Consider the following 21,462-nt stretch of genomic DNA (forward strand, 5'->3'; position numbering starts at 1 on the left):
ATAAGCAGATGAATAGCATTGTGAGGGGCGTAGAGCTACACTGTGGATGTGGCTAACAATCGCGTCCTGCCCACAGATCATTGGCTGGTGGTACAGCGTGCGCACCTCAGCCTCACACAGCAGTGCCAGTGGGCACACGGGTCGCAGCAATGGCCAATCCGAGGTGGCAGCACACGCTTGTGCCAGCATGTGTGACGAGATGGTAGTCCTGTGGAGACTGGCCGTGCTGGACCCAACCATGAGCCCGCAGAGGTAGGCCACCCTCATGCATCTCCTTTAGCCCAGGAAAACTCTGTATTTCAGCCATAATATGACTATTTCATTATGCTGCATTTATTGCTTATGAATGTATTTGAAGGTATGCTTCATGGAATCTTTTTTTCTTGTAAAATACAATATACAAACTGAAATATAAATAGCAATGTTCAGGAGGACTGCACATTTGCTCTTGGACGTCTGAAAGCAGCGACCATGTGCCACACTGACCGCTTCATGAATCTGAGGCATTTGGTTAGTAGGGTTGAGTCTTGTTTTATATCACGGGGTGTGAAGAGACATGGACAGAGAATGGATTTCAAGCCTCTGTGAGGTAGTTTTTATTTCCATGAGAGCCTGCAGTAAGCCCAGAGGACCAAGAGCAAGAGGAAAACAATTTGGATGGAAAAACTCCACAAGGGCACAGCGAAGCATCCAGGCAGCGTAGTGGGCAGGAGGGCAGGCGGCAATGTCCTCTGCAGCTGACAGTGTCTCCCAGATTGGGGTGATAAGGGAGCCACGAGTACGGGAGGGTTAGGCACAATAAAATCTATTAATGAGTATATCATATTATTTCTAATGGGCAGGTATTAACTGCCTATTTACAAGATATGTCCTTCATGCACAAATTCAGCCTTCGCACCAAATAGTACAGTCAGCTGTGAGTGAGAAGCATTGCTTGCTCAAATCAACCTGACTTTTGACAATTTGGGAGCTGGAGATCCTGACCCTCTTATGATTGGTAACTTTCAATGTGATTACATCCACACGGACCTCTATGTGCCTTGATTGACAGCTTCCCATAACTGAAAACTTGGCATAGAGTTTTCATCCAGATCTCCCCAGACTTGGCATCCAGATCTATGCTTCTTTTCCAGTGGTGGTGGTAGTGCACAAAATACTGTTTTCAAACTGCCAATAACAAATGAAGATTATGATGAAGAAATGGTTTGGCCAGAGGCTTGTTATTTCAAACATCTGAGCCCAGACAGCAAGTCCGGAGTTGAGAAAATGGTGGACAGAACAATGGCCGAGAGATCTGAATATTTAAGCGATACTTAGGCTTCATCTAACAACCCAGTAATTTACTTATTGTGAAATTTGGTTGGAACTAGAGATGAAAGGGTATGAAAATTTAATATGATCATAGTGGCCAACAGAAACACTGTTATCAGTATTATCGCGATATTGTTGAAATGTGCTGTAAATATTCAAAAAGTGCTGGCTCACAACTGACATAATTTCACCACGTTTAATATGGAAAACCACAAATGAAATTGGCAGTGTTAGGTTGATTAGCTTGAGCAGAACTCAGCTTTGAGTTCACCTCACGCAAGCAACATGTCTCCCCTGCAGCTGCCTGTACTACTCTCGAATGTTTAATTTTGTGTTTTTATTTTTTGTGTGAAGGTTAAATTTGTGCATGAAGGATTTACATCTTGCAAGTGCGTGTTAAAACACTCCAAAGAAATTGTATTATTTATCTTGCGACTTTTGACATAAATGTGATGCCGTAGTCTGGAGGAAACTGAGAAAGTGAAACCACCCAGATCAGCACAACCCAAGGAACCTCAAGGCACGAGTTGTGGGGCAGGCGTTCAGGGTCGGGTGTGAGGTCGAGTTCAAATTCAGTCTGTGCTCATCACAGCCAGAGCTTCAGGAAGTGACGTTCTGTCCGATCTCTCACTCAGTCCCCCAGAGCACATCCTTGTAAATGTAAGCTGCGCTCCTAGATGGCTGTACCAACTGTGGACATTATTGCCATCCGTCTCTGCACAAGAGATCCCACAGATCAGCCGCACCAATCCTGATGTGTGGCAATTTCCTCGCTGGCTGAAGCAGTTTGCCTCAGTGCTTTCCGTGTTTGTTGTTGTGACGTTTATAAATGCTTTGCAACAGAACAAAAAATGCGTGTCTGTCCGTGTAAAACTGACTTTTCTAAAGGTAATTATGGTTTGAATGAGGTGTGTGGAAGCTTTTGCTTGGTACTGTTTATATGTGTCTCTGCTAATGAGAAGCCCCCCCCTCCATTACCCAGGCGTTCAGAGCTTTCCACCCAGCTGAAGCGGTGGCACCTGAAGGTGATCGAGATCGTGAAGCGTGGTCAGCACCGCAAGTCCTTGGACAAGCTGTTCCAGGGCTTCAAGCCAGCAGTGGAGTCTTGTTACTTCAACTGGGAGGCGGCCTACCCCCTACCTGGCATCACCTACTGCAGCACCGACAAGAAGAGTGCCTCCTTCTGCTGGGTTCGGGCAGTGCAGCAGCAGCGGGGGGTGTGGGTAGGGACAGGTGAGCCAGCAGGAGGAGAGTCAGCCAGTGGGGTGGCAGGGGGGGGTGGTCGGACAGTTTACTCAGAGGGGACCGGGTCAGAGCACAGGGGACGTGGCATGGTCCCGGCCCAACAGGAAGTAGCTGTCAGGCCCAAGGAGACTCTACTTAGCAAGCGGAAAGGACTGTCTGCTGGTGGGGGCAGTGGCATGCTGGTCCGCCTGGGTGGGGGTGTTTCACTGGCGCTGGATGACAGCAGCAAAGCAGCACACAAAGCCACTGGGTGTGGGTCCTCATCAGGAGGCAAAGGCAAGCTACCCGTGAGTGCCAAGGTGGGGGCCGGATCTGCAGGGGGCACAGGAGCCAAGCATGGCGGCGGTGGCAAGCGGCGCACCAGCAGCGAGGACAGCTCCCTGGAGCCTGACATTGCCGAGCTGAGCCTGGACGACGGTTCCAGCCTGGCCCTGGGCGCCGAGGCCAGCAACACCTTTGACTTCCTGCCGCCGCCTCCCGAGATGCTGCCACCTCCTGGGCCACTTCTGCGGGAGCTGCGCAAATATGGTGGCTCCAAGGAGGCCTCCTTTGACAGCAAGCGGGCCTCGCACACCGCTCACCCAACTGAGGTCCCTCCATGCTACCCCAGAGGGGTGGGGCAGGAGGCCAAAGGGGTGGAACTGGAGGCAGAGGCAGAGGAGGAAGACAGGGGTGAAGACTTCATGGAGAGTGGCCGGCCCACTGAATCCGTCCAGTCCCCCCACATCCAGCAGGTGGCAGAGGGGGGTGAGGCCCAGGTAGAGGCACCCGCCCCCCAGGCGCCTGATGTGGAAGCACCGGCAGAGGCCGAGCCAGGTGGGGAGGATGACTACCAGGCCTATTACATGAGTGCCGCATCGGAAGAGGGTGGCGAGCGGGGGGCGTTGGACAATGGCCACGAGGAGGAGCCTGACATCTTCGCTGGAATCAAGCCGCTGGAACAAGAGGGACGCATGGAGGTAAGCAAGAGCAGAAGTGGTCTGGAGATACTGGTGGTCAGGAGCACTCGAATGTCATGCCATACAAGAACGTGGTGATGCATGCAGGCCATACACCTGTACTGTCACCCAACATGGCACATTTGAATAGGATCACGCCCCTGCATTCTGTGGGCTTTAAGTTGTCGTATCATTACAAGTTAGGGTGCTACCATGCCGGCGTTTTATTGTCATTCATTTCATTATTATTGTTGTTGTTATTATTGTCACAAGAAGAACAACAAATAGTAAATAATGTCAAACTGCTGCATTAGACCATTTGGTTGTGTAAAGGTATCATCCTGTAATCTGACAGTAATACTGAAGCTGGCTGTGCAATTGCTGCAATCTGTACTGTGTAGTCAGGTTTGAAGCTTCCCACCTGTGTGCCAGGTGCTGTTCGCTTGTGCTGAGGCCCTCCATGCCCATGGCTACAGTAATGAAGCTTGCCGTCTGGCCGTGGATCTGTCCAATGACCTGCTGGCCAACCCACCTGACCTGAAGGTGGAGCAACCACAGACTAAGGTACCTTCTTGCATAGCCTGGTCCCAGAAGCCCAGTTGGGGGGAGCTGAGCTAGTCCAGTTTCTCCTGTATTTCAACATTTTAATGTCCTCCTTATGCCCGCCTGCCTAGGGTAAGAAGAGCAAGGTGTCCACAAGCCGCCAGACACAGGTGGCCACCAACACTCTGTCCAAGGTGGCCTTCCTGCTGACAGTACTGAGCGAACGACTGGAGCACCACAACCTGGCCTTCAACACCGGCATGTTCTCCTTGGAGCTTCAGAGACCCCCAGCCTCCACCAAGGCCCTGGAGGTGGGCTCTTTTTGGCATTGCTCCAGTGGGAGGAGCAGAGCTACAGCCTTCAAAGTCTCATCCTCAGCTTCAGTAGGGTGCTGCTTTCAGTCCTAGGAAGGGAAACATCTGTTTTACATTTGAGTGAGGTCACTTGCCCCGTTCAGTAAATAATGCAGAGGTGGTGAAATGCGGACAGGTGGCAGTTGTTTAGATTGAGGCAAGGGCAATGCCGCTCGGGAAGACATTTCCCTTTAGACTATTTGCTCAGCCTAATTGATAGGAATGTGGTGAGTGTTTCTGGGGAGCATTATCGAGAAACAGCAGCGCTAGGCATCTGTGGGGAAGATTACTCACCCATGGAGATGACTGGTAAGCTCTCAACCAACTTCTCTGCCATGTGGATCAGTGTTAGCGGTATATGTGACTTCCTCTTTGAAGTGCAAAACTTGGCTGCTAGAGTAAGTGCCCCCTGCCTTGTCTGCAGTGGCCCCTCCTTCTTTGAGTCTTGTTGAGGCCTATGGCTACCGCCTCCTTTACAGATGATCTCAGTTGAGAACCCTGATTCTCGCCGGTTACGTTGAGCTGCATGCCCGAAGCCACATGATCAGGAGGGGCTTGATGCATACGGCAGAGGAGATGATTGACAGCTGAATGATGACGGTTGACATGCCTCCCTGAATGCTCTGCCCCTCCCTCCCCAGGTGAAGCTGGCATACCAGGAGTCAGAAGTGGTGGCTCTGCTGAAGAAGATTCCTCTTGGTGTGGTGGAGATGAGCGCCATCCGTGACCGTGCCGAGCAGCTCCGGGATGGCAGTTTTTGCGACTATCGACCTGTGCTGCCACTCATGCTCGCCAGCTTCATATTTGATGTTCTCTGCACCCCCGGTTAGAGACTCGTGCACATACACGCGCGCTCTACATTGGGCTGTCCTTTGTGTGTTTGTGTTCAGCCACTGTAATTACTCATCAAATAACCATAATCAGTCGACTTAACCTTGTGTCTTGTTAACACTCTCTCCTGCTCTGTGCGTGTGTGCGCGCGCACAGTGGTGTCTCCCACAGGTTCCCGTCCACCCAGCCGGAACCGCAACAACGAGATGCCGGGGGACGAGGAGCTGGGCTTTGAAGCGGCTGTGGCTGCACTGGGTAAAAAAGGGGCATGTCTGGGTCAACCGATCACCAGGGATAACACTCAGAGTGTTACAACCTTATTACCTGATGATAAACCATTCACAAACGCTTTATAAGGATAGTCTTATAAGTCTTATATAGTAGTGTTTATATTTTAGTTTAGTTTTAGTATAGTTAAGAATATACAGTGCACATTATGTATTAGTGTCCTGATGGGCAAAACATGTTCCAGGTATTATTAATATCACCTAGAAGAAAATATGCTGGATTTCTTTAAATGAATTCCATCAAGCAGCAAAGGTGAACAAATCATTGCTTCAGTTAAAAAGCATTAAAAAACTAACAAAAAGTATACAATGTTTGTTTTGGAAGCCATATTTCTAGCTTTTGTTTAGTGGTAGTTTTCAAAATAAATTTTTTGTACTGTATATTTCAGTTTACGTCTTTGTTTATGTTGTATAACATATAATAGTCAATTGTAAAGAAGTTATGGCACTTTTTAAAAACAAATTGGTTAATACTATTTATGAGTAGCTAAAGGTAGCTTTGTTGTAAAGTGTTAACCTGAAAACTAACTAAACTGTATTTCAAATGAAAATTGAAAATAATATGGATAAAAATTAAATTGAAGAAAAAAAAAATTGGAAGTATAACAAAATTGCTACTGACAAGTTTTGGACCCGTTGTGTAGTTTACCTAAAATATTAGTTAGCCTGCTGCTGTGAAGTGGCTGGAGCAGAAAGGGTTGTTGAATATTTAGAGCCCTCTGGTGACAACAGGGTGGTACTACACAAAACAGCATGAAGATTCAGTAAGCATCATGGAATACAGTGTTTTCATACACTTTTAAAAATGGACGGAAATACCTGAAAATGCACTTGGCCTTAACTCATTATTTGTTCTTCCCTGGCAGGAATGAAAACTACGGTGAGTGAGGCGGAGCACCCCCTGCTTTGTGAGGGCACACGGCGGGAGAAGGGGGACCTGGCCCTGGCCCTCATGATCACATACAAGGATGACCAGAGCAAGCTCAAGAAGGTGAGCTGCTGAAGGATGAGAGTAGTAATGCCATCACCAGCCATGTGGCGAGAGCCCATTATGAATTGACCCTCAGCATCGTTCCCTCCTTGAAGACTCCTTGAAGTGACTGTGGCATGGGACACGTCTTATTATTATTATAAATATTACTCTCGCATAGGTGGTCTTGTGTATGGTTAATAGACTTAAAGGTTTTCAGAGTCAGAGAGTGCTGGATCGCAGATGAGTGTCCTCCTCCTAAGCTTCATGCCATCTGTCTGTCTGTCATTTCACCTTGCAGATCCTGGACAAGCTGTTGGACCGTGAGAGCCAGACTCACAAGCCCCAGACCCTAAGCTCCTTCTACTCTAGTAAGCCTGCAGCTGGCAGCCAGAGGAGCCCATCCAAACACGCTACGCATGGGGTAGGGGGCATGGCTGGGGGCGTCTCCAAGCACGCTGCACCTGGAGCAGCAGGCACCGTGACCTCTGTGCAGACTGTGGCTAGCGGGGGTGCCGCTGGGCAGCAGGCGGGGCTTCCAGGAAGTGTGCCGAGTGCAGCGCCGGGGGAGAACTTCAGCGAGAACAGTGAGCAAGGTACGATGGCGTTAGCCACTTTGTAATTCTGCTTTGCTTATTAGGGATATAAGTCATTGGCACCAAGGCAATATGACTCGGTTATGATTATTGAAGGAACAATTTTATGCATCGGAAATGTTGAATTTCTATCACTATTCAGTTTGATTAATAGTTTGATTATTTTTTAAAAGCTAAATTCAAGCCTTTTTTAACTTCACTGAAAAAAACATCAAATATTACCATGGATTATACACTATTAATGGAATACAAAGAAAGTAGTATCTAAAAACATTCATTTTTATTATTATTATTAAACAAGGAGTCAGTGTAAGTTTTCAGAAGGCTAACTACTGAGCTCTGCAGAAAAACAAACACATGAAAGATGTCCTACCTGATTTCAGGCTGTGAAAGTCGCTGCGCTTCCCCATGGAGATTAGTATAATAATGTTACATCATGTTTTATTCTGTGGAAAACAAAAGATCGATCTGCAGGCCAGATCTAATAATGAATTAGAAATATGTCTTAACTGGTACTTTGTGACCACTTTTAATTGGCGAATGAGCCTACAAAATCCCTCCTCCCCGTTGCAGAAAACGACTGATCATCCCATCCAATGTAATCATCTACATTTTTAGTAGTTGTGTATTTAGCTCTGGTGCTGCTAACTTTTAATATTGATAAAATTTACACTAGTGGCCAAAATTGTGGAAACTTGAATTCTGCAATCTCTAAAAATTTGAGGTGTTTCCACAAATTTCTCCACTAGTATTAATATTGGCCAGCAATATTGTCCATGACTGACACATTGGACCAGCACTGATATGTTAACTGATATCCTGTGTATCTAAGGCATTTACCATATCTAGCAAAAACAATAACTTATTTCACTGCAAAAGTATCGTAGCACAAAGGTACCAGTAGAGTGAGGTTTATGCACCATAGCTCAGAGATGCTCATTGTGGGTGGCATGGTGGTGCAGTGGTTAGCACTGTTGCCTCACACTTCTGGGACCCGGGTTCGAGTCTCCGCCTGGGTTATGTGTGTGTGGAGTTTGCATGTTCTCCCCATGTTGTCGTGAGGTTTCCTCCGGGTACTCCAGCTTCCTTTATGAATATGAATGAATCTTCCCTCACCCACTGTCCTTTATGGAAATTTGTGTGCCGGCGCTGCTACTTTGTCAGTTTGCAGCTCAGAAAATATTTGACTCCAAGTACTGTGGTGTTTCTGATTGTAGTCCCATGTTCCCACAGATATCATTTGTTAACCTTTGCTCACGACCATCCATATTCTCGTCATTTAGGTCTTAGGAAGACTCTCGCTCGTATTATGAAGTATTTTTATTGGAGTAAACTCTCCTGTAAACGGTGTGCCTGGTTATTTGATGCCACCTGGGATGTGATGGTTTCATGCATTTATTACCAAAAACATCACTGCCCACCACACACTCCGGTATGGCAATCATCCTCTGTCCCTCTCCAAAAGAATTCAAACTGGAAACAACGCTAGTCATATTTCTGACTACTTGTTTCTCCTGTGTTGCTCCACATATTTGCTGCACTTCTCTTTGTAATACTTCCCATTTGGAGTCACAATTGCAACACTTTTGAACCATTATTCTTACTTCCTCCGTTTGCCATCAGAGTTAGCGTATTAACTATTAAATGCTTAAAGCTAATGCTACAAAAAGTTGGGCTAGCATAGTAAGCTTGTAGGCTATTCGCTGATATAAACATGATCGTACATTTTTTTTTTTTTAGTTTTTCCATTAAAGACAAAACCTAGTTTATATTCATTATCAGTGATTTTGTGGTTAAGGGTTTATATATATTTGTATAAATATTGAACATATAAATGATATATTTATATAATTTAATATATATAAATTATATAATTATAAATAATAATTTACAATATACAGTTTGTGAACCGAAAATAGGGTTATAAATAGGGGATGTGAATCTAAAACTTAGTAACTTAAGCCAAACGGGAAAAAAACCCAAAACAAAACAGTGACACCAGTGGCCAATAATATGTATTTTATATAACTAATAATAATAATAATTCATTGGCACATTGTATCATAAATATCTCCTGTGGGTGTTATGAGTCTTGTAAGAATTGCCTAATAATCACTTCAACCAAATCTGCCGAACGCACTAACTTGTCAGTTGCTGAGAGATGGGAATAATGGAGCCGCAGCTACCCTGTGGCCAGGCATGCACATGGCACAAATACAATGATTAATTATGGAATGCGGTGGGGCACTGAAGGCAACATGGATAACTGAATAAAAAAAAGTTGGTGTGGGCTTTCATATGATAATTTCTCAAATATTTTTAGAATCTAAGACTAACTTGTGCAGTGTGTGGATGTATAAAAATTTGATTATTTTAGATTTGAAAACCGGTCCGACTGATTCACTGAAAAGAACCAGTTCAAAAGACTGACATCGTTGTTGTTCATTTGGATAGCTATTTTTGCAGACCGTCCACTTTAGCTTGTGAGGAAAAATTGATGCAGTTCATGCCCTAGTTGAGGAGGACCGATGATTAACAGCAGAAACAATATCCAGCACCCTAGATGTCTCAGCTTATACTAGTCTGACTGAAAATTTGCAGTAATCAAACTTTCACTTGATGGCTCCCGAAACTGTTGCTTTCTTTCGATGAAAATTATAAACAAGTGGGATTAAGATCCTGAAGCACTGCTTCAAAGACGTGTCTCAGATGGTGAAGCATGACTTAACCAGTATGATTTTGAAGACAAAGTACCATCAAAGCAATGGCTACAAAAGATGGAAATGGTCCAGTCATAGCAACAATTTTTTTTTTGAGATGCTGAAGACATTTTCCTTGTTGACTTTTTGGAAGGCACAGTTTTTTACAGGCCCATCCATAATGCTGTTCTTGGTGGTGAAAACTATCTTCCTTACTGTTCCACAGGAGTATGGCAACGTTTCCACTACTTTTCCCATGAACCCAAAGTTGTGAGAGTAAGAACTCTCCACCAGTAGTACAATGTCTCCAACCATGAAGTTCCTTCTTGGCCTAGTCCATTTCTGGCGTTCTTGCATGAGAAGAAGATATTCATGAGTCCACCTGGTCCAAAATAAGTTTGCGAGATATTGAACTTGCTTCCAGCGCTTCCTTGTATCCTTGTCATCTTTATTGAAGATGCCCCCCCCCCCCCCCAGGGTAGGGAGCTGAGCTGATTGGGTGTCAGGCTCCAGATCATTTATGTCATCTGAGACACTTGAGTGGCCTGCTGTTTATAATGCTTACAATCTCGCACATTATTGCTTGAAGACAGTCGTCATTCACAACTTGCTCCTTCTTCAGTAGGGAACTGAGGATTCTTCGCGCTGTATGAATTTGTATTTCCCAAACTCCTCCCTGGTGTGACGCAGCCGGGCTATTAAATATCCACTTTATCACCTTTGATTGCAAAACTCTTTGTCTTTTCATTATCCAGATGTTGAACTGCTTTGTATCAACTCCCTTTTGGAGCCCACAAAATTAGTACCATTGTCAGAGCACATTATGCTGACTTGACCTCTTCTACATATAAAAAACTAATCGCATTGATATTGGAGTCTGGGGCAAAGCAGTCTGCAATTGTGCACGGCCATAAGAGTGAGACAGGTGAATAGCACACCATACCTTTTGAGCGTACTCTGACCACATTTTAAAACAAATGGCCGAAAATAGTCAACACCAGTATTCGTAAAAGAGGTTTATTGAGCGAGATAAGATCTTTGAGTAGATTCACCATTTTTTGTTCTCCAATCTTAACATTAATCCAGCAATACACTATGCACACATTGATTAGCCTACAAATTGCAGAATTAGCTTGTGGAGCAGCCTCTGGAGATGCAATGGCTTTATGATCCCCAGCAATTCTCAGCGCAATCAAGGCAACACTCCGTTATGAGGTAGCCCCAAAGAGGTGTCATTCTAAATTTCCTTACAGGTTCATTTAATTTCCTGAGCACCAAAGAAAACGGAGAAGATCTGCATCCCTTTTTGTCACCCTTATCTGATTAAAATGTGAAATTAAGAGAGAGCCAATTAATGTGTTGGACAGATCTGTTCAGAGACCGCTCTTGAAATCATCATCATCACGTTTCTCTTGGTGGGCTGGAACTTGGTCAGCGTAACCTTTGTCAATGATAGTGTTCATAAAGTTTTTGTAATTCTTCTTGAACTTCCTTAGCAGACTGACAAGGCGCTGTTGTGTATAAAATGGTTATTAGGCATTTGGAGCTTCTCTTTCTTGAGTGGCATTCCAATGCTGTGATGTCCATTCTCAAAAATTGTCTTCTGCACAGACTGCATGAACATCTTTCTTGTAGTCATAGTTGCGTTCTGGAAAAATCATTGTTGTACTGCTGGACCAGTAACTTCTCAATTTCCATCACAGAGATTCTGCTAACTGAACAATGTGGCAATTTGTTCTCGGAGTCATTCAGTTCCTTTTCTTAAGGGCTCATTCAAAATCCAACCAATAGCAGTCTTAACTGCATAAGGTCCTCCATTTTGACTGTTGATGACATGCGACGGCTGTATTGTCCTTGAACAGTTCGCTCCTATAAGTAGGCCTACTTCTGCTTCTATTTTTGGAAAGCGTATTTCTCTGAGGTAAGGTCATTTCTGGATATCTTATTGCCTCGATAATTTCTCTCGTTGAACTGGTATGTTGCTATGAGAACACCTTGGGTAACTCAATATACTTGCTGACTTCCAGTCGCACACTTCCAGGTCTAATATCACATACCTTTTATGAGTTTGTTCTCCTGCTTTGTCTTGACCCATGATGCTGAGAAGTATTTGTGTTGGTTTCCCTTTAAGCCTCTGGGGTCTAGGGGTAGGGAACACACTTTTACTGACTGGGGCATGGTCATACATTTGATTCAATATCATAAACTTAATTCATGGCAAATAAATTACTTCTTATGTTTGTTTTGGCATTAAACTCATCTCTTTGTACTCCTGTTTACTTTTTTCATCTCTCTAGCTGCCCCACTTCTTCATTCCACCACCAGGTTTCTTTGTCCTCTGGTCCTCTGTCCAGATGTCACACCAACCACCTTTTTCGCTGTCTCTCTTGCCATTTTTGCAGTAGTTGCATAGCTTTACTATATTGCTAAAAGTTTTGGGACATCTGCCTTTACACTACACATGAACTTTAATGACATCTCATTCTTAATACATAGGCTTTAATATGGAGTTGGCCCACCCTTTACAGCTATAACAGATTCAACTCTTCCGGGAAGAGTCCAAAACGTCCCAAATTTTTTGACCATTCTTCTAGGAGATCATTTGTGAGGTTAGACACTGATGTTGGATGAGAAGGCCTGGCTCACAGTCTTTGCTCTAACTCATCCCAAAGATGTTCTGTTGGGTTAAGGTCAGGTCCCTGTGCAGGCCAGTCAAGTTCCTCCACACCAGACTCACTCATCCATGTCCCTGTAGACATTGCTTTGTGCACTGGTGTGCAGTCATGTTGGAACAGGAAGGAGCCATCCCCAATCAATTCCTATAAAGTTGGAAGCATGAAATTGTCCAAAATGGCTTTGAATGCTGCAGCATTAAGGGTTTCTTTCACTGGAATTACGGGGCCAAGCCAAATCCCTGATACATTGCCCCACACATTACCCCACATAATCCCCCCTCCACCAAACTTTACCCTTGGAACAATGCAGTCAGGCAAGTACCGTTCTCCTGTCAAACACAAAACCCAGACTTGTCTATAAGATTACTTGAGAGAGAAGCGTGATTCGTCACTCCAGAGAACATATCTCCACTGCTCTAGAGTCCAGTGGCAGCGTGTTTTACACCACTGCGTCCAAGAGGTGACATCCTATCACAATACCACCCTTGAATTTATTGAGCTCCTGAGAGGAACTCATTGTTTCAGTAATGTTTGTAGAAGCAGTCTGCATACCTAGGTGCTCGATTTTATATACCTGTAGCTATGGAAGTGATTGGAATATCTGAATTTATTGATTTGGAGGGGTGTCCCAATGCTTTTAGCAACATAGTGTACCTTGTAACTCTTAACTGCTACACAGTACATGTCTTAACTCCTTCCTCTGCCCTGACTCTCCTGCTATTCTTGATCTATAAGGTTATCCTACAGATCAGATGCTGCCTAGCTACGCTCTCCCCTGGCACTACTTTGCAGTTTCCAATCTCCTTCAGACTAACCCTCCTGCACAGGATATAATCTGCCTGTGCATCTTCCTACACTCAAATGTTACCCTGTGCTCCTCCCTCTTCTTCACCACAGCCATTTCCATACTTTTTTGCAAAATCCATTACCATCCACATCCACTGACCTTCTGCATTCCTATCCTTGACACCATACCTACCCATCACCTCTGTTTTTTTCCACCAACATGCTCACTGAAGTCCACTCCAGTCACCACTCACTGTCCCTTGGGTAGACTCTCCACCACTTCATCCAACTCACTTCAGAACTTTTCCTTCTCATGCATCTCACACCCAACTTGCAGGGCAAATGCACCAACAACATTTATCATCACGTCTTCAATTTTCAGCTTCATACTCATCACTCTGTCTGACTCTGTTTATCCCCAAAACACTCTTGATATGCTCTTCCTCCAGAATAACTCCTACCCCATTTCCCCTCCCATCCACACCATAATAAAACAATTTGAAACTACCTCCAATACACCTGGCCTCATTCCCCTTCCATCTAGGCTCTTGCACACACACTACATAAGCCTTCCTTCTCTACATCATGTAAGCTAGCTCTCTCCCTTTACCAATTATAATGCCTAAATTCAAAGTTCCTGCCCCCATTTCCATTCCCTAAAAAACAAAATAAATAAATCCTCGATAATCACCCCCTCCCCCAGGTTGGCTGGTGAACTTTACACCTTCTACATCTGGTTTGAGAGGCCATCCACCACTCGCACAAACAGATCACTGTCCCCCACTCAAAGTTTCACAGTGAAGGACACTTACAAGTTGTTTTCACAGCTGAATACAAAGAAAGCCCCTAGACCCAATGGTGTCTCCCCAGCTATACTGAAGCACTGTGTGACCCAGCTCTCACCAGTGTTATCATCCATCTTCAAGCAGTCCATCTCTGAATGCCAGTTACCACCCTGCTTTAAAGTATCCATTTTCATCTCAGCCCACAGGAAGGATAGGACCACATGTCTGAATGACTGCAGGCCTGTTGACCTGACATTTGTGGTAATGAAGTGCTTTGAGAGACTCGTCCTATTTCAAATCTTTTACAGAACCTCTCCTTGACCTTTTACAGATCGCCTACAGAGCCAACCGCTCTGCAGATGATGCTGTTAACTTCAGCCTCTATGGCCCTGTTCACGCCTAGTATTAAAATGTGTCCTGGGTGATCTGACGTCCATTCACACCTGGCTTTAACATGCGTCTCAATGTATCTCGACTGACCGCTTGTAATCAGATCTCACTTTCCCACAACTTATTTAAGTACGTACAGTGCTCAGCATAAATGAGTACACCCCCTTTGAAAAGTACGAATGTAATCAGTAGCTCAATGAACAAAAGAATAACTTCCAAAATTTTCACAAGGCTGAGTTTTATTGAACACTTGTTTAACTCCATAACATGAAATTAAGGTTAATAATATAACTTAGATCACAAAATCTTCAGTTTTACTCAAATTGGTTGAAGCAAAAATGAATACACCCCGCAACAAAAAGTACTACATCTAGTATTTTGTATGACCGCCGTGATTTTTAAGGACAGCACCAAGTCTTCTAGGCATGGAATGAACAAGTTGGCGACATATTGCAACATCTATCTTTCTATCCTTCAAGAATAACCTGTTTTAGAGCCTGGATGCTGGATGGAGAGTGATGCTCAACTTGTCGCTTCAGAATTCCCCACAGGTGTTCGATTGGGTTCAGATCAGGAGACATACTTGGCCATTCAATCACCTTCACCCTGTTCTTCTTCAGAAATGCAACAGTAGCTTTAGATGTGTGTTTTGGATCATTGTCGTGTTGGAAAAGTGCACGACGACCAAGTGCATGGAGAGATGGCAGCATCTTCTCCTTCAGTATAGAGCAGTACATTGTTGAGTTCATGATACCATCAATGAAATGCAGCTCCCCAACACCAGCAGCACTCATGCAGCCCCACATAAGGACACTGCCACCACCATGCTTCACTGTAGGCACCATGCATTTTTCTTTGAAATCCTCACCTTTACGACGCCATACAGTTTTGAAACAAGTAGTTCCAAAAACAGGGATTTTTGTCTCATCACTCCAGAATATAGAGTCCCAGTAGTCTTCATCTTTTTCCGCATGGGCCCTAGCAAATTCTAGGCGTACTTTTTTGTGCATGGGCTTTAGGAGAGGCTTCCTTCGTGGACGATACCCATGCATGCCATTCCTCTGCAGTGTGCGCCGTATGGTGTCACGGGAAACGGTCACTCCAGTTTGGCTTTCTACTACTTTAGCTAACTGCAGTGAACTTGCATGGCGATTTTCTTCAACCCTTCTCATCAGCAGACGCTCCTCTCGAGATGTTAACTTCCGTGGACGGCCTGGACGTCGCTGTAAGATCGTTGCACTTCCATCTTTCTTAAATTTTTGGATCACTTTTGCTACAGTATTTTGACTGATAGGTAAAGCTTTGCTGATCTTCTTGTAGCCCTCACCTTTTTTGTGTAAAGAAATGATTGCCTTTCTCAGATTTTGTGACATTTCTCTTCCATGTGGAGCCATTGCTGACAGCATGAAATGGGAAGGGCTTTTCTTTGTTAAGTAATGCCCTTTTATAGTCACCTGTCTGCTGGACACCTCTTAAATGAATCATTAGACTCACCTGTGGTTGAATGCCTGTTAATTAGAATTTTGTAGTCTTAAGTGTGGCTTTTCTCCTAAGACTATAATTGGGGTGTACTCATTTTTGCAACATGGGCTTGAGTGAATTTGTTAGGAAAATCACTTTTTTGTGTGTGCAAATCAACAAATCTTGTTTGCAATCAATGGCCCACATTTGTGAGAGTATTTTGTAATATAGTATCTCATAGAAAATGTTGATTCTGAAAGGAAACTAAAGGTTTTCTGACAAATGTAGTGGGGTGTACTCATTTATGCTGAGCACTGTAAATCACATCTGTAAGCAGAATCTGAGCAACTCTCAAGCTATTTTTGCACATTTCAGGGTAACCAAACCACCTAAAATGTTTGTATGGAACTGAAAATGAATGAAATACAAATATCTAGAAATAAACTTTTATTTTAAGAAGTATTATTTCATTATGTTTATCTTCTACGTATAATCTTTAAATTGTATTTCCTTGTGATTAACCTTGTGATTTTCATTAGACAGTCATTATTATAAAATATCATTTCACCTAATGCAAATGTAATTACTTAAATTCACAAAGTTATACCCCCATAAGACTGCATCTCACACCATCTATCCAGCAAGCTTGTTAAGTTTGCTGATGATGCCACGGTCCTCGGCGTCATCAAGTACAATAATGTGTTGGCCTGATGACACAACTGGCAGCATGGTATACGGATAGTAACCTGAAGATTGAACCGAAGGCCATTAACCTCCTCGATAATCTTGCATGAAAACAACTACAATAGACTGTACTACATTCATATCGTTAACCACATTTTCTTTTTATTGTTGCTGTTTTATTTATTTTTCTTTACGATCTTTCAACCTATTTTTAAGCTTTAACTCTTTCTACTGTGCTCTCTCATCAGATCAGATTCCTGTGTACTATGTGCATTTGGCGAATAAACTTATTCTGATCTTGTAAATCACAAACTTCATAATGTTGTTTACTACTCTCCTGATAAACTGGGGTACATTTTCCCAAAAGCAAAATTGCTAGCAACGTTAGCAACTTGTGTAGTTAGAACCATACAGCTGAACGGTTCCATCTATGCAAGTTGCTAATGGGAGCCTTTGGGAAACGTACCCCTGACTTGCTTGTTAAAGACAAGCATCAACTATGCCTGTTGACAGTTTGGTTCCTTGGGAAGGACATAAGTGCCAACGTGCCCATCACAGCCTCAAATGGCACCCTTATGCATACAGCCTGCCATTTTTGCTGTTGTCCTCTGCTTCTTTCTTCACAATACCTACAGAACTGTTGAAGTCCAAATGCTCATATCCATTGAGTTTGAAAATGGGTTGGCCTATGTCACGTTTGGGGGGTTTGGTTAGAACTGTCACATAAGTCTAGGAGTTTCGAAACTGTCCGTTTCACTTCCTCCTTTAACATTCAGGAATTACATTTGAATGAGGGAACAACAGTGTTTGAGATTCATGGTGTGTCATTCCCATGGACCGAACTCTCCGTTTTCAGCTATGCTGAAGTAAAGTCAGATTTTCATTATATTGCTCCTTTAGAATATTGAGCTGACACATTACATTTATTAATTACGTTATTTGCAGCAGCCCTAAAACATTTTTACACTGCTGCTACATTTTTACACATTTCAGTTCATAACTGAGGCAGCTTTCTTTACAAGCTCATTTTTAGCAAAAGCAGCACTGTGAACCAGTGTCATTGGACATGATATGAATGATGTGGCCTGTGTGCCTTTCTCCTGGGGGACATTAGCAGCACCTCTGCTAAATGATGCAAGCTGTTGTCCTGAAATCCTCTGTTTAGATGTTTCTCCTGCTCTTGTTTCTGAGGAAAGATCACCAGAGCGATGTTTTATTAATCAGTCCAACTGTAGATGCAGCCAGACTTGAGCCAGATGTGAGCCAGGCTCCAGCCTATTGCTGCTTGCCTCATTTGTCCTTTTCCCCACATGCCTACAGATGGCGCCCAGCCCCCCAGGTGCGAGCAGCAGAGCGAAACCCCGCCTTTCAAGCCCGAGGCCACTGTGCCTAGCCGACTGGCTCTGGGAGGCCGTAGCGCGTACAGTGGCCGCTGCTGGGGCTCACCTGTCCGACAGAAGAAGAAGCACACAGGTGCCTAACTCCAACCCCCCACCCCCACCCCCACTGGGTATCCACAGAGGCAACACCTTAGTTTCTCCATCAGCATGATTCTTTAATGTTGCCTGTTTGTGTCTGTGTGCCAGTAACATGGCAAATCAGATGGTCAGATATAATTCTGTGAGATTTTCTACTAAATTTAGCAATGTTTTCAGTTCTGGGGTCTGTGGGAGTGTCTCAACTGCTGAAAACAGCTTTATGGTACCAACTCCAGCCAGCTTTTGTAGTGAGTCCGTTGCATAGATTGTTGATTTCTTTACATCGTATAAGACAAGGGGATATTTTTACACCAGCCGAGGTGGTCTTTAGTCATGGTAGTTTAGTGCTGCCGGGGTGGGTCTTCACATCCAACATCATTGCCTGGCATCACAAATGCTCTTCTAGGTGAATGGTCAGAAATTCCCAGACATACCCCAAAATCTTGTAGAAAGCCTTCCCAGAAGAGTGGCAGATGTTATTGCTGCAAAGGGGGAACCAACTCCATATGGATGCTTATGGAATTAGAATTGGATGTCATAAAAATTCCTGGTGGTGTAATGGCCAGGTGCCCCAATACTTTTCTCCAAATAGTGTATTTCTTAATATTCATAGTGCGATTGAAGGGCTCACTTATTAGGGAGTGAGTTAGCTTCCCTGCTGCTTAAGTTTATCTCTGAATGGCAGAAGATGATTTTTCCTGAAGAATCCCTATGCCAGTGGGGTTCAGATCTGATCGCCGGCTTGCCCCCCTCCCCCCAGGCATGGCAAGTATCGACAGCAGCGCACCTGAGACCACCTCTGATAGCTCCCCCACGCTCAGCCGCCGCCCTCTCCGTGGAGGCTGGGCAGCAGCATCGTGGGGGAGGGGCCAGGACAGCGACAGCATCAGCAGCTCGTCCTCGGACTCATTGGGCTCGTCGTCGTCCAGTGGCTCACGCAGGGCAGGAGGTGGGGCTAGAGCCAAGAGCGCTGATACCAGCAGGTGAGCAGGAATTAATGTCCATGCGCTGGCACTGCATGTGAGCACAGGTGGGCAGGCTTCCCTTTTGGGATGTGAATTCTATTGCAACACAACATACTTGTAAGAGCACAAGATTAAAATGCCAGTCAAGCCTGTTTTAGCCAGCAATGCTGACTTTTGAACCCATTTCACCACCTACAGGTATAAAGGGCGTCGTCCTGAGTGCCATGCCCCTCACGTCCCAAATCAGCCCTCAGAGGCAGCCGCCCACTTCTATTTTGAGCTGGCTAAGACTGTGCTGATTAAGGCCGGAGGCAATAGCTCCACCTCAATCTTCACTCAGCCCTCGGCCAGTGGTGGCCACCAGGGGCCCCACCGCAATCTGCACCTCTGTGCTTTTGAGATCGGCCTGTACGCCCTGGGTCTGCACAACTTTGTGTCACCCAACTGGCTCTCCAGGACGTACTCCTCCCATGTGTCCTGGATCACAGGTGAGGCTTCATATGTGGCATGTTATGCAGCATCATGGGAATTGCTGCACTGCTTTTTCTGTTTTCTTGAAAAAGGCCAGTTTTTAACAGAAATGTAGTTGAACAGCTGCTACATGCTGCTACATTTGGTCATTTTTTTTTATTTGTATATCTCTCTGAGATTTCCTGTGCTTGGTGAGTCTTTTCCTCATATTTGGCTGCTTCCTGGCACTATAGGCCAGGCCATGGAGATTGGCAGTGCTGCCCTCAACATACTGGTGGAGTGCTGGGACGGGCACCTTACCCCTCCCGAGGTGGCATCCCTGGCAGACCGGGCCTCAAGGGCACGCGACCCCAACATGGTGCGCGCTGCTGCAGAGTTGGCACTCAGCTGCCTGCCACATGCCCATGCCCTCAACCCCAACGAGATCCAGCGGGCACTGGTGCAGTGCAAAGAGCAGGTACCCCAGTTACCATCCTGTAGGGGGTGCCCCATGATTACCCAACTGTGTCTCTTACTGTCTTTAGCACAGAACTGTTACATCCAGTAAGCATCTCTGTAATGTACTTCTTCATGCCTTTTCGTGTTACTGGGTTATACTCGTATAAATAACTAAATTTCTATGCAATCTTATCTTGCCATTGTTGTGCCAGTGGTTTTATGGCCTGTGTCCCCTTCCTCCTCCAGGACAACGTTATGCTGGAGAAGGCCTGCATGGCAGTGGAGGAGGCAGCCAAGGGTGGGGGCGTGTACCCCGAGGTTCTGTTCGAGGTGGCGCACCAATGGCACTGGCTGTACGAGCAGACGGTGGGTGGGGGCACAGGCTCCCAGCGTGAGGGGCCAGGCCGCTGTGGTGCCAATGGCGGAGCAGGGCGGAGGCAGCCCGATGCGGGCCGTGGGGTCCTGGACGGCAGCGTACCCATGGACCCGGGCGGGGTGGCGGTGACGGCGGCTGTGACAGCTACCGTTGTGCCCGTCATCTCTGTGGGCTCCCCTATCTACCAGTCGCACGCGATACCCGGCTCGGCCATCGCCCACCCTCACCCGCAGGGCCTGCACCCCTATACAACCATCCAGGCCCACCTGCCCTCAGTGTGCAGTCCGCAGTACCTGGGCCACCCTCTGCAGCATGTGCCGCGCCCGGCTGTTTTCCCCGTGTCTGGGCCAGCCTACCCACAGGTATGAAGCAGGGTCTAGCTGAAAGCCCTACGGCTCCGCTCACACAGGTGCTCATGAAAACCCGCTATGTGTACTGGAAGCTTTGCAGAGCTTGCTTCTTGTGATTTCTGGTGAAGCTGTAGCTCTGTCTATCCACTGAAAATTGTGTGGCCTATGCCCCCCCCCCTGCCAATCCTTAGGGAATGCACCCAGCCTTCATCGGAGCCCAGTATCCTTTCTCAGTGGCTGCCAGTCCCCACCCACCCATGGCAGCAGGCACAGTCACATTCCCGGGGGTACCTGTGCCATCCATGACCCAGATAGCGGTACACCCTTACCACACAGAGGCAGGTCTGCCCCTCAGCACCACGGTGGCAGGTAAGAGTAGAGCATGTGCTCCCCTGTTGTCCATTCGTCCCTCTGGCCGAAGTACTTTAATGCATCTGTCCTCTCTCTTCACCAGTAGGTGGCGTCCATTCCAGCTCAACCATCCAGGCCATTCAGGGTGCATCACTTCCTGGTCTGTCTTCCCAGTCCACGCCATTGGTCAGCCCGCCCTTCCAGTCTGAAGATGAGCAGCACAGTCAGCCAATTAGCCAGCAGGGCCTGCATTACTTGCATTCTGCCTATAGAGTCGGTAAGGGGCCTGCCATCGACGGTCTTGTGTGTTGCCCACTTCATGTTTGTACTTAAATCTCTTGCACATTTACCTCAGAATTCCTGTGCTGTAAAACACATGTTCTGCCTCTTGGATATCAGCATGCCGGGATGGTATAATGCATGCAGCATGTAGCTGTGCTTTGCTTAGTCTGCGCAGACACGCAGACTTGTGATTGGCC

The 21,462-nt window shown here is 45.6% G+C and overlaps 1 protein-coding gene across 6 annotated transcripts in view; it reads left to right on the forward strand.

Annotated features, from left to right (window-relative positions):
- zswim8 (zinc finger, SWIM-type containing 8) overlaps positions 1–21,462 on the forward strand; it is a 49,078-nt gene that overhangs the window by 25,115 nt on the left and 2,501 nt on the right. For all 6 annotated transcript variants that reach the window (XR_007396696.1, XM_049006613.1, XM_049006617.1 and 3 more), the window contains 15 exons: positions 77–252; positions 2,294–3,515; positions 3,927–4,058; positions 4,169–4,348; positions 5,032–5,215; positions 5,378–5,476; positions 6,375–6,499; positions 6,780–7,074; positions 17,875–18,027; positions 18,793–19,015; positions 19,196–19,485; positions 19,702–19,925; positions 20,153–20,644; positions 20,824–21,001; positions 21,087–21,260. Coding sequence is in view for 5 of the 6 variants with exons in the window: in XM_049006613.1 (XP_048862570.1) it covers positions 77–252; positions 2,294–3,515; positions 3,927–4,058; positions 4,169–4,348; positions 5,032–5,215; positions 5,378–5,476; positions 6,375–6,499; positions 6,780–7,074; positions 17,875–18,027; positions 18,793–19,015; positions 19,196–19,485; positions 19,702–19,925; positions 20,153–20,644; positions 20,824–21,001; positions 21,087–21,260 (4,147 nt within the window). In the remaining variant the exon portion in view is untranslated. The remainder of the gene's footprint in view (positions 1–76; positions 253–2,293; positions 3,516–3,926; positions 4,059–4,168; positions 4,349–5,031; positions 5,216–5,377; positions 5,477–6,374; positions 6,500–6,779; positions 7,075–17,874; positions 18,028–18,792; positions 19,016–19,195; positions 19,486–19,701; positions 19,926–20,152; positions 20,645–20,823; positions 21,002–21,086; positions 21,261–21,462) is intronic.

Source organism: Brienomyrus brachyistius, chromosome 3 (assembly GCF_023856365.1).
Source record: "Brienomyrus brachyistius isolate T26 chromosome 3, BBRACH_0.4, whole genome shotgun sequence".
Taxonomy (NCBI): Eukaryota; Metazoa; Chordata; class Actinopteri; order Osteoglossiformes; family Mormyridae; genus Brienomyrus; species Brienomyrus brachyistius.